The sequence below is a fragment of the Penicillium concentricum genome, assembly GCF_028827145.1.
Source record: "Penicillium concentricum strain IBT 3081 chromosome Unknown utg000002l_segment0_segment0, whole genome shotgun sequence".
Lineage (NCBI taxonomy): Eukaryota > Fungi > Ascomycota > Eurotiomycetes > Eurotiales > Aspergillaceae > Penicillium > Penicillium concentricum.
The window spans coordinates 6,605,798-6,618,441 of NW_026622755.1; the positions used below are offsets into that span (position 1 = coordinate 6,605,798).

The window sequence follows — 12,644 nt, forward strand, 5'->3', positions numbered from 1 at the left end:
TATGAATTGAATTGTTGCATGCTTTTCATTTCTGAGATTGTATTTCCTATCTTGCTGTATCTTAAAGAAGGTCTGCAGGCTGGAACTTCACTTGGAGTATATTACGTTGTCATTGCCCGATGGGCAGATATCAAGAGTATGGCCCAAGACCTTCAGGATATATACAGATTGTCTTGAAAGGCTCAAGGCCCCAAAACAGCTATCCAAACTACACTCTCACGCCTACTAATCTATTCCTCCTCCGCAACCTCATCAACAACCTTCTCAAACTCCTCCAAAACCTCCTTAGAAACAGCATATGTATACTCAACCGAAGGAAAAGCCCTACTCTTAACCTCCTCCCTAAAAGCCTCAACCCCCCTCCTCGCCTCCCCCCAAACATCCGCATAAGTCTTAACAAACTTCGGCAAAAACCTCCCCTCAGGGAAATTCCCCAACATATCAACCTGCACAAGCACCTGTCCAGAACACCCATTCCCAGACCCAATGCCAATAGTCGGCACGCTCAGCCGCCGCGTAATAATCTCCGCAATCTCAGGCGGTACAGCCTCAATAAGAACCATACAAGCACCAGCCTTCTGAACAGCAAGCGCATCCCGCAGAAGCTTCACAGCGCCCGCTGCAGACTTGCCCTGCACGCGGAATCCGCCGAGAGAATGTTGTCGCTGCGGTGTTAATCCGATATGCGCCATGACTGGAATCCCGGCTTGAGAGATCTTGCGGATTGTAGAGGCCATCTCGGCTCCGCCTTCGAGTTTCACGCCCTTCATTCCGCCTTCTTTTACCATCCGGATTGCGGATGTTAGGGCTTTTTCTGGGGTGGTCTCATATGAGCCCATGGGTAGATCTGCGATCTATTGGGGTTGTGAGATGATGCGTGTTGGTGGGGGGTGGGGGTGTAGTATGTATTAGGATGGGATGTATGTAATGAATGGACTTACTGTAAAGGCACTTTTGACCGCGCGGTTTACACTGCGACAGTGGAGAAGCATCTCGTCCATTGTTACTTCGTTTGTGTCTTCCATGCCCATTGCGACCATTGCGAGGCTGTCGCCTACGAGCACGATTTCCATTCCGGCTGTGTCGGCGACATGGCCGCTAGGGAAATCGGACGCTGTGAGGACTGTAATGGGTTCGTTCTTTTTGTAGAGGTTTTGAATGGTTTGGATTGTTACTTTTTTGCGTGTGTTGGTGGTTGTTGAGCCCATTGGTGAGTGGGAGCTATATTGCGCGATGCATGATTTGATTGGTGATATTTGACGTGCAGGGATTGCTAGGCTTCTGAGGCGCATAGCTGGGCCTCTTAGGGAGTTGATTGTTTTCATGGTCATTTTGAATTGAATAGCTTATAATAGATCTCTGTAGGAAGGAAAAGAGAGCCGAATATAAACTGAAGAAAATAGTGACGTTCTGGTGGATGCGGCGTACTTCGCAGTACTTGGGTCCTTAACCTCGGCCATCTCTATATGCCTCGCTTGTTGGCACCTCTTTTCTCTATTTATTTATTTTGTTATTAATTCTATTGACGTATTTAAATTCTATTATTCTACAGTGCGGCACATGCTAATATTATACAATATTGGTTTTGGCCTAGAGCTTCTTGAGCAGTTGCTTGTCAGTCTTCAGCCGAATAGAAAGCCCAATGATAGAAGCAACAAGAGCCATAACACCAGCATAGACAATAGCTGGACGGTAACCGGTAATCCCCTTACTCTCCCCGCCAGCAGCATCGAGGATAAACCCAGCAATGGGGGCACCCTATAAAAATAGTCAGTACCTCAAGCTCGGATATAAAACCACAGAAGAAACCACAACCAGTCAACTTACAAGCAAATAACCCCCAGCCCAGCCCGTGACAACCATCCCCATAACAACAGACACCCTGGCTGAGCCAAAAGTATTTCCAACAACAGTAGGCATAGTCGAAAAGAAGCCCCCATTCGCCATACCATTGACGATAACAAAGACGACCAACGGCCCCAGTGAAGTCGAGATAGGCCAGATAATCAGCATGCTCAGCGCGCTCAGTAGAAGAGAAATGAATAGCGTATTCAGCGGTCCGACGAGATCGCTGCAGAGCCCGCAAAGTAATCTCCCCAGCGCAGAGGAGAAATTGAATGCGGCGACGATACCCGCTCCCGTGCCGGATGACATTCCCAGCGAAGCTGTGAAGAGAGGTAGGAAGAAGGGTGGGACTAGGAGGGGGAATGTGGCGATTGCGCCCATTGCGAAGAGGAGGACGAAGCGGATGTCGCGGAATAGACGCCTGTAGAGAATGTTAGTCTGTGATTAACAATGATAGCATATCAAAAAGAAATGCAATGCAGTGATGCAGTAGTACGTACCAATCCACAACAGCCGAAGGCGGAATTGGAACCCGCTGCTTGATCAAATACGCAGCCGGCAAGCCCGTAGCCCAAGTAGCAAAACCGATAATCCGGAACGTCCACTGCACGCCCACGCGCTCGAGCAGCGCATTCATCACGAAGCTAATCACAGCACCGCCAAGTCCGCCCGCCGCATAGACGATGCCATTCGCGATTCCGCGCTTCTTTCGGAAATACTGCGCTGGTGTGACGGAGACGACCATGAAGCAGAGACTAGTGCTAGTCAGTAACAGTAATCGTGCAATACGGTATAGTATAGTCTTCAGCCATGTGCCTCTGGTAGATATCCAACATCCACATATACCATACACAGAAACAAGTATCAGAAAGATCCAAAGCTCACCTAATACCAATCCCCATAACAATCCCAGCCGTAGCAAACAGTCCCCCAATATTCATAGCAGAGAACCCACTCAGCACTTCTCCAAGCCCCAAAAAGAACACGCCAGTCATGGCCGACATCCGCGTCCCGAGTTTACGGATGACACGCGCATTCAGAATCCCCAAGAAGGAGATACATGCCGTTGCAAGCGAACCGACGAACGCCAGCGTTGAAGATGACGATACGCCTTCTTTTACAAGCGCGGCTTGGAGAATGCCCCAGCAGTAAGATGTTCCGATGAACCACCATGTTACGACCGCGCAACCTGATATGACGACCCAGGCTTCACCGCCGTCGGGGACTTGGGAGTCTGCTATTAGGGATTGTTGCATTATGTCTGTTTCGGAGGGGGGTGTTGATAGGTCATTTTGGGTTGTTCGGATGGGTCTTTCTTCTAGGTTTGTGTTTAGGTCTTGGAGGGAGATGCCTGTGGTTGTTGATTGGGGGTTAGACATGGTGTCTCTATCTCCTTGTGTAGGAAGAAGAAGAGATGAGATATTAGTCTTAAGGATTGATATGGATCCACCTGATTCTTTAAACTTCGGAAAAATTATATAGATGTTCGCGGAAGGCGCTAGGTTGGAATAGGAAATTATATTGACTCATAATTTTACCATTTTGGGTAAGCTTGGAAGCTTATACATCCAATGTTAATTGCATATGAAATCTATAAACTCTCAAAATTTTAAGCTTAGCCCTTGGAATATCTAGATAAAAGAGGTAGAGAGCGTGGAAAAAGAACTGTGCCTTCAGCATATGGGGTGCGGTTAGACTCGGAAGAAGTGGAGATAGTTAAGGACAGCCGGGACCGGCGTGGAGGATTATCAATCAGATATCTACACCTCCGACCTCGGGAGGTTGACGTTTAAGGTTTTAAGGTTTTAAAAAGGAGGCCATGTTTAAACAATAAGGTAGAATTAATTCACCAAGTCTATCAAAGATAGATTAAAAGAGGTATGGGTCTTCTTAGGAAGAACAATCAAAGTCCATTAACAATCCTTTTCTTCCCAGCAAAAGGGCCAACAAGACCCAGACCAAATAAATCAACCCACGCAAACCAAGGGGATAGTGCCAAAAAGAAAATACCACAAGATGTCCATGGTCAATGCCATGGAATACATCCAATATAGACATAGACAGTGCAAAGTGACAAAAGTAGGGGTGAAAATGTGAAAATAAAAACATGCCAAGGGCAAACATGATATTAACAAATCATAATCGGGGTATATCAGATCAGACTCCAAGCCAGGGAGGAACAACTGATCCATGCAGCGAGATAGCAAGCAGGAGAATGCAGTGCAAATCAAAGAAACGCAAAAGAAAACAAAATAATCAAGCAATGTGCGGGATGGGGACCTCTTCCGAGGAATTGGCAACGGCACTTTGAAGGGCGCTGGTCAAGTCGATATGGAAGAAAGGCCGGTTCATGCCCTGCACGAGCGCAACTTTAGGACGGCTCCGGTACGCCTTGCTGTCCGTGATATCGCGCTGGAACTTGTCCTCGCGGATGACGTCCGAGTTCTCGGAGGCGGTCTCGATACCCTCGGTCTCGCGCGCGGTGGTATTGGATTCGGACTTGAGGCCTGATTCGATATCTGTGCTCTTCCGGTGGGATTGCTCACGCTGGTTGGCGATGATTTCGGCGTGCGCAGCGGCTGAGGCGCTGCCTTCGATCTCGGCCACGCTGAAAATGGGTTTCCACCGGTGGAAGCCGTCGCTCGCGATGGGTGTTGGGTAACCGAAGCCTGCGGCAGCCAGGCCGCGCTTTGTCCAGCGGTTGTTGATGTGTGCGAAGTGCCATTGCACGGTGCGAGGGGAGGCGTACATATCCAGCTGGTTGCGTACGTCGATCAGATTCTGGATTGAGGTAACGTCGACATTATTCACTGAAGAGAAGTCCAGAATGACGGCTTGGAGAAGGGGCAAGTGTGAATCCTGGTCGCCGCCCTTCTTGCCGCGGCGGGCACCAGCATCATTCCAGGGACGGTCACCGGGTCTGTTGTAGGCATTCGGGTTCGTTCGGCGGGTCTGCTTGAAGATGGCTTCAACCAGGGCATCGGTATAGTGGTTGGCGTTGGGATAGTTGAAGCCTTCGGAAAAGCGGTAGATGAAGATACCCGGAAGAGGCTGCTCCACTTCGATATCGGGGTTGGAGCCATCGGTGTGGTTGATGGGAAGGAAGATAGTTCGGTGGTGGCGTTCCTCGTCATCGGAGGGAGTCTTGTTAGTTCCGAACGATCCGTACTTTCCATCGCCATCCAACAAGTGGTCTCCGACAACGGAATGGATAGTGACACGGCCCAAGAACTGACCGCGGGCCTTGGCCACACGGAAAAGCAGGACAGCAACCGAGACACAGACTGTGCAGTAGATACCGTTTTCAATGGAAGTAAAAACAGTGACAAAGACACCAATGAAGAAAATAATGGCATCAAGCGGAGATACGCGCCAGAACTGATAAACGGTGTTGGGGGGAGTGATCAGATCGCCGACAGCGTGGATAATGATACCCGCCAAAGAAGCCTTGGGGATGTAGAAGAAGACAGCGGGTAGAGCATAGATAGCCAAGAGCACCACGACCGCGGTAATGACACCAGCAAGAGGGGTGCGCACTCCAGCTTTGGACTTGATGGCTGTCCGGGAGAAAGATCCAGTGGCGGGGTAGCCACCGAGGAAAGGTCCGAGAAGGTTACTCACGCCAATGGCCACAAATTCTTGAGAAGGATCGATAGTGTAGTTGTTGACACGGCCGAAGGACTTGGAAATGGCAATGTGCTCAATCAGCAGAACGATGACCGCAGCTGGAAGCTGGCCAATGAAGGCTGAGATGATCTTAGGATCCATAGTGGGCACGGCGGCCTGTTGGAATCCTCGAGGGACTTTCCCGAGGATATTGAACGCCGGATGATCCCTTCGGTGCAAGTTCACGGCGGCACTAATCATAGTGTAGAACAAGATCACAAACACGGTGCGAAGAGTCGAAATAAAGAACCAAATCTTGGCCTTGGCAGGCTGCCTCTTCGCGGCGAAAGTGCATCCCGAACGGATAATGTACAGCATTGCACAGGCCGTGACACCCATAGCAGCATCCAAGGTCGAAGTGGGGAGGTACTTGAGAGTGTTGATAATGATCTCGTAGGTGGGACCGCGGGTGCTAAACTTGGCCGTCTCGCCCAACATGGTGGGAACCTGTCCTGAGCAAATGCTCAGAGCAGAACCGGTCATGAAGGCTGAAATAGCAGGGAGAGGAATGAAATCGACAATGAATCCGATACGCAGCAGACCCATCACTAGAACGATACCACCGCAAATGACAGCAAGAGCAGATGCAATCAAATGAGCAGGGTAATCTGGATACTGATCCTGGACATCGGCCACGATGGTTCCGGTCAAAGTTGACATGACAGCCACGGGCTATGAGATAAGGTCAGTAAGGTTTTTGTTTCGACCGGTCGCGGTATCACTCACTCCAATGGTAATATCCTTTGACGTAGCAAAGAACCAATAGATCAAAACTCCCATGAACGAGGAGTACAGACCATACTGTACCTCCAGTCCAGCCAGGGCAGCGTAGGCCATACCTTGTGGCACCACGACCGCTCCAACGGTAATACCGGCAACCAGATCACCGAAGAGCCATTGTAGGTTGTAGTTGCCAATCCATGTGATGAAAGGGAACAGATTGAGTAAGTATCTGGTGAATTGGGCTCCATTCGGGGTGATCTCGCGAATCCAGTCGACGCTTGTCGGCTCGGGTTCGGTGTATGAGTATGTGTCGACGGTGCCCATGGAGAATGTTGATTCTCCTCTTGTGACGGGTTCACCGGTAGCACCCAGAGGATCTCTGTATGCAACCTTGATACCAAGGCCCTTGGCCAGGGTATGGCCCAGTTCGGACCTGGTCTTGGGCAATTGACCAAACATGTTTGCCCTGATGTACCGGAGTTGACGGTATCAAAAGCCGGGAGACGAAGCTTCACCAGAATGTTTGGATGTAAAAGATAGAGACCCCAGAAATGTGCCGACGATCAGGAATATAAAAAGAATGTCAAATCCGATCACGCACTTTGCATGGCGCGGCAAAAAAAAATTGGCCAAGAATGTTGGTGCGTGATTCAATCCCGAATGGCGCAATATCTCCCCAGATTCAAATTAAGATTTGAATTTTTCAGCCTAGCTCACTTGGGTTAAATCTAGGCAGGGGTGTGATACGAGGACTTTGTAGAAAAGTGCTCGATATAAAAGTAGAAAAACAAAACACAAAACTGGCTCTTCAAAGCGAGTCCACGTTGTTAAAAAGCAAGGAGGGATTTCACGCGGCCGGGTCCACCGACGATCTCGAGCCGATCACTGAAGAGCACAAATCCGCAGGTTCCACTCGGTCTGGAAGAATGACGATGGGTCGTGGAGTATATCCGCTTGTTACATGGAGCCCATGGTCGAGATGAGAGGGATACTTGGGTTTTATGTGCTGGTTGTTTCAGGCACTATCACACATCTAACTGTTCAAATATCCCTTGTCCCCATGACATTCAGCTCACCTGATAGCCACATATGTAGCCATATGAACGTATAGCTTCCTCAAATGTCAACGTCCTCGATGGACACTGCCCGCAAGTGGATAAGCCGACGTACTGCCAAGATGTGTGGATGACGAATGACAACGCGCCTCGAGGAGATTTGCCTCAAGAAGATCAACAAGTGGGACCACGAGACCAATCACGGACCTTGGAGAACACGCAATCTGGAGGCGAGATGGTGAAAGGGAAAAAATAGGTTCCACGTTTGATTTATGTTCCTGGTGGATTTTGGCGATGTTTCAAGAATATTCTTGTCTATTAACTTTCCGCCTTGGTTACATAATTATAAGCTTGAATCCTTTCCTTGGAATACACCTTGGAAACATATGCCTTTCCACTGCGGGTTCTAAAATTATATTGATCATCTGCTTTCCATTAGGTTATTTAACTTACATTGATTAACTCTTTTACTCCATAAAAAGGCTCGCTTGCCGTCCGTGTGGGCTTGGCGCTACTCTATCTGTTAGGTGCATATGTAGGGGACATTCTCACGGAGTTACCGAGTACTCCGAGGACTCCGTGGACCGTTGCCTTTTTACAAACTACGCTCTAGTTGGCCTTTGCAGAACCTTGGCAAAGCCCAATATCTCAATCCAGTAGGGGGGAAAAAAAAGGTTGTTGCTCGCTCCAACGGCTAAGGTTTGAGGAATATCTTAATCTGATATTCGCTTAAGATATCCGCTTAGATATCTTTAAATATGCATGTATTGTTTTCCCCTGCATTTATTTCCACTTTATAAAGACGCAATCAAGATCTAAATCACGTCATCGAGCTTTATCGTTAGCCCGCGTCTAGCGGGATATCCTAAAGTACTAAGGTGCTACCCTTCGTACTCCCAGAGCTGCGCCCTTAACTTAAAATATGGTACCACGAGGTTATCTCCCTCTTGGCCTTTTTGTGCAGACGTATCAGATATCTTGCTTTACCACTTCCCTTTCGGTCGTTTGGTAGCCCTAATGCATTCCTCGGCACTTTACACTCGCGGAAGACATTCCTGCCGCTATTCAGGTTACTTTGGTACATATCCAAAACCTGTGGATTCTCTTGGCTATCATACTCGATATTGTAGCGGCACACAAGAGAGAAAACAGCCGACAGGGAGAAGCAGAAGAAGCAAAAAAGAAATGTGGCGCTGTTCAGCTCAAGCAGCTGACTCCAAGCTAAGGCCCGGATCTGCAGCTGGTTACGGTTGCATACCCGTACTCATGGGAACAAGGATCCCCAATATACGGAGGTACATGGTGCATGGTACATGGTACTTACATGATGCTTCTCCTCGGAGACAATATTCAATTTCAGCCTCGTCTTGCCTAGACGGGATGGCGTATGGCTTATTTTGTACGAGAGTCTTGTCATCTGTACTCCGTTCGTACCGACTAGTGAGTTGGTTAGATTAGTGGGGGTTTTTTCTTTCTTTTTGCTTTTCTTTCTCGCTATTCTCGCTACACCCTTGCCGCTAATATAACATAGTGTCGTTATCCTTGCTCGGGATTCCGTATTCTTGATCCCCGAGTCCCCTTCTCGCCATTCCTACTATATCTTGATATAGGATTTTGGTCATGATCTGGAGATCTTAACCCCGATCACGCCATGAACCACCTTCCATACCTGTCCGTGCGACTGATGTCGTGATGCTTTCTCGGTACTGGTCCTTGCATTGCATATGCAGGGTGCCCGCAAAGTCACTTCTGCGGGTAACCCGCTTAATCTTATGGTAAATACATATGAAGTCTAGACCTGTCGTTCACTTTAACGAAGAGCTAGCGTAATAAGGAGGCATTCAAATTCCCAAAGAAAAAAAAAAAAGGGACCATCCCTGGCCTCTACCGGCAAAGATCGTACCTAAGAGGCATCTTACTGGTTACACCAAACTGACAAGTCTCGTTTAACTAATTCCGATATCGGTAAGTTTAAGCCTCTTGGGAATACTGTGCAGATGTCCTCAAAGCTTAAGGTCATACTTGGTGGTAGATGAGGAACACTGATTTTGCGCAATCAGAATAATCCCTGCAGTATGATGTGATCGGGCTCTTCTACTTATTAACTTGAAGTCGGCAGAGCTGGACCTATAATGCTGGCGCACATTGGTATTGCCACAATTGCGCTATTTATCTCGTCATCTCATCTGCCCGAGCTGGACTAGGGGCCATGAGAGATCTAGCGGAATTCCTCTCCATCCCCTAGCCATGACCTTTGTCCAGCTTTACACCTGGGTCCAACAATTTGCTCCACGGACTTATCCTCCTAATCTGGTTCAGACAGCCGAGCCGTCTAGGTTTATACCCCTGCAGTCTTCGGTCATATCGAAATCTATGTTGAGACAGAAATCATCCCACTCGATGCAACTTTAGGACAAGCCAAAGATCATGATAAACTGGTTCAATATCTCTTGCATACCCCTCGCTATTGACCAACACATTGTCTATCACCTTCCCGAAGAAAGCCAACTAGCTACAATATTGTGTGGCTTGCTGCCCTGCCACTCGACAACCCATACCCTTTCGGACAAGCACCTTGATATTCACATGACGATACAAGGTTTTGCAGGTCAATCTTTCATCAACCATTCCACCGAGCTCTCAGACATTGGCTTTGGTAGACTGACTGCCCGTCTCATCATTTCCCTGTAATCGGGATGATCTTCTCCGACGCAGTAAAGGTCAACCTCCAACATTTTCTCAGTCCACAAAAGTGCCATCTTTTGCTCCTTCAATTTCAAACAGCACTTAGCAGCTTCGTATTAACTAAATGAAAATGAAAGGATGACAATTATGTAATCAAAGGAGGTCACTCACGCGAATCTAAGCTCTATATTCAGCAGATCCTCGGCTCTTTGTATCGCTGCCATTCTCTGCACTATCTTTCGCCGCCTTCTGTAAGACTTTTCTGTGCCATAATCTAGGATTGCAGCGAGTTCTCGATCAAGGTTGGACACCTCTACCCGCTTTTTCTCTTTCTGTCTTGAACAGTATCCTCGCATGCCTGGCAGGTGCACTGGAATCCCCATTTGCTCGGCTCGCCCTAGCGCTGCCTCCGAGTACGATTGGTTCCCTCGATATACATGACTGTAAGCTGCTCGCCTGCCATGATGTCGCGTATGATATGGAACATCTCTTCTTTGAGTATCGGATTGTACGCGAAGTTAAGGTTTGGAATGCACGAATGATTGAGTCGATAGCCAAGGAAAAACACGAATCCACCAAAGGTGTTGGCTGCGTAGATGGCGAACACTTTGCGGTGCAGTTCCGGTAGTTCCTCCCAGCTCTTTCCTATCTCAAACTCGACAAAGTGCTTGGATAATTCGCCCGCATATCCATAAGGCTCCAAGAGGGATTCTTGCCGGGAAGGTGGAAGACGTTCGAAAGCTGGCATGATGCTGTTTAGGGTTACTGTTTCGATGTCGACTTCGAGCAAGGCGTTTTCTGAGATGACACGGGTCACGAGGTATATTGGCTTTTGCAAACATACCCAAACCTTTCTGTGCTGATTATTTGAATTCAATGAGATTGTCTGCATCTCAAAAAATTTCAGTATGTGAAGCTTTGAGCGGGGAAATTTAGCGTACACCAACGCCTGACCGGGGTGTGCCTTGTCAGTCTCATTGTTGTTCATAGAATGAACGAACATTGGGCAGTTCCGCTTGAATAATAAGAATGATGCTCTACTAGGTTCGAATAATCTTTGTGAACTGTAGTGCGTGAAGATGACAGTTCCATTGAAGGTTGTAAAGGGACGCCACTCTCTGCTTGCTGCGCAGCGTTGTGCAGGTCCATAATTGGTTCGCATTTTGGCGCAGTCATTGCTCAAATTTGCTTTGAGCTTGTTTGTGGTTGGATTTTGAACCGGATGATGTTTTGGCAAAAGAAACGTTAAGAGTCCTGTCACTTGGACTGCCGGAAAGAGTCAAGAGCACTTGCGTACTTGTGGGGCTGTAGACAAGTGTTTTCCTCGAATTCGTGGTCAAATACTCGCCCTCATACAGAGCGGATCCTATCTTATGCTGTGTTGGGGACTTCGATACTAAGATGAGGCTCAGCGGGAGATCCATATCCCACTACCTCCCTTTCCCTGATCGCCGTTTTGATCATTCAAATCTTTGCAACCCATGCCAAACCGATCATCATCTTCGCTATCGACATGCTTATCTTTATCGAAGAGATTGAGATGAAAGTACAACAGTGCACAGCCCTGCGACTATGGTCAAAATGCGCCCTCGGCTCTAGCACATGTCACCTTCGGAAGCTCCATAGGCAACACTATGTGATCATATCTCGAGAGGTTATAATGCATGAGTCCAACTCTCTCACAGCCACACCTGCGCACTCCTTAAATGGCTCAAATCAGCCTTGGGTACATAATCGTGCCAAGCGCCAACACACCTTCCTTGTGTTGGGCGCTTAGCACGTAGGCTGAGCCACATCATGCTGTATAATAGACTATCATCTTGCTATTCTTCCAACTTTTCTTTCGTCCCCCAAGATCTCAACCAATACAGAAAACAACTATTCTACTTTGAAATATGATCGATCTTTTCAATTCCCGCTGTCTTGGGTGTGATGGCCTTACCAAAAGACTGTACTGTGTGCCAGGGAATGCGAATGGCAATGCACGCCGTCCATACTATAAATGCTGTCACTGTGGAGCATTTGCTTGCTTTGGAGACACCCGAGGTGTTGTGGCCGAAAATCCCACTTGTTTCTGTGAACATGAACACGGCGGAAGATACTGGAGCAGAAGGGCAGTAGCAGGCTCGGATAAGAGATATCCCCGGTCGATCTTCTACCAGTGCGCTACGGGACATTGTGATTTCTTCGACAAAATGACGGACGATGATGACCGGATTGTATTTTACACTGGTTCTCTTTCCCCTCGCCATTTGGCATCTATTGGGCTCTAAGGGAATGGTTTCGGCACCAGGTACGTTCAGTTGAGGCACTCTATCCCAATGATGGCTTGGATTTGTCTAACTGTTTTATGTATTTCTAGTGCCATGGTGCAAATCGATGCCACCAACGCAGAAAACACAACTCTCCTTTTTCCCGACTACTCGGGGTTATATGGAATCTTATACGGATCATACTCGGACCTCTCATTTTAAGACTATACCGTTGGTGGAAGAGATCTAGGACAGGACTGGAGAGCTGCAATTGTTATGTCAGAAATTGAATCTAACGTTCCATATCCGTCACTGTGACATGAAAGACTGGCAACGAGGAAGAGCGGAGGTAGAAGAAGAGGACTATTGGGTTAATGAGGATCAACCGGAGATCGAGGATGAGGAAGAAATGTAATAG

General features: G+C 48.0%; 4 protein-coding genes across 4 annotated transcripts; all 4 read right to left on the reverse strand.

Annotated features, from left to right (window-relative positions):
• Positions 1 to 230: 230 nt before the first annotated feature.
• On the reverse strand, positions 231 to 1,331 carry N7517_006222 (3-methyl-2-oxobutanoate hydroxymethyltransferase; the record flags this gene model as incomplete). The annotated part of the gene is made up of 2 exons (XM_056723952.1): positions 231 to 854; positions 942 to 1,331. The coding sequence occupies 2 exons, from the start codon at positions 1,329 to 1,331 to the stop codon at positions 231 to 233; spliced, it is 1,014 nt and encodes a 337-aa protein (XP_056580202.1).
• Positions 1,332 to 1,590: 259 nt separating this feature from the next.
• On the reverse strand, positions 1,591 to 3,224 carry N7517_006223 (Major facilitator superfamily domain general substrate transporter; the record flags this gene model as incomplete). Its single annotated transcript, XM_056723953.1, has 4 exons — positions 1,591 to 1,758; positions 1,828 to 2,266; positions 2,346 to 2,600; positions 2,731 to 3,224. 4 exons carry the CDS (start codon positions 3,222 to 3,224, stop codon positions 1,591 to 1,593), a joined length of 1,356 nt encoding a protein of 451 aa, XP_056580203.1.
• Positions 3,225 to 4,101: 877 nt separating this feature from the next.
• On the reverse strand, positions 4,102 to 6,693 carry N7517_006224 (SLC26/SulP family anion transporter; the record flags this gene model as incomplete). Its single annotated transcript, XM_056723954.1, has 2 exons — positions 4,102 to 6,183; positions 6,238 to 6,693. The coding sequence occupies 2 exons, from the start codon at positions 6,691 to 6,693 to the stop codon at positions 4,102 to 4,104; spliced, it is 2,538 nt and encodes an 845-aa protein (XP_056580204.1).
• Positions 6,694 to 10,371: 3,678 nt separating this feature from the next.
• N7517_006225 (uncharacterized protein) lies at positions 10,372 to 10,722 on the reverse strand (the record flags this gene model as incomplete). Its single annotated transcript, XM_056723955.1, has 1 exon — positions 10,372 to 10,722. The coding sequence occupies one exon, from the start codon at positions 10,720 to 10,722 to the stop codon at positions 10,372 to 10,374; it is 351 nt and encodes a 116-aa protein (XP_056580205.1).
• Between the last annotated feature and the right edge of the window lie 1,922 nt (positions 10,723 to 12,644).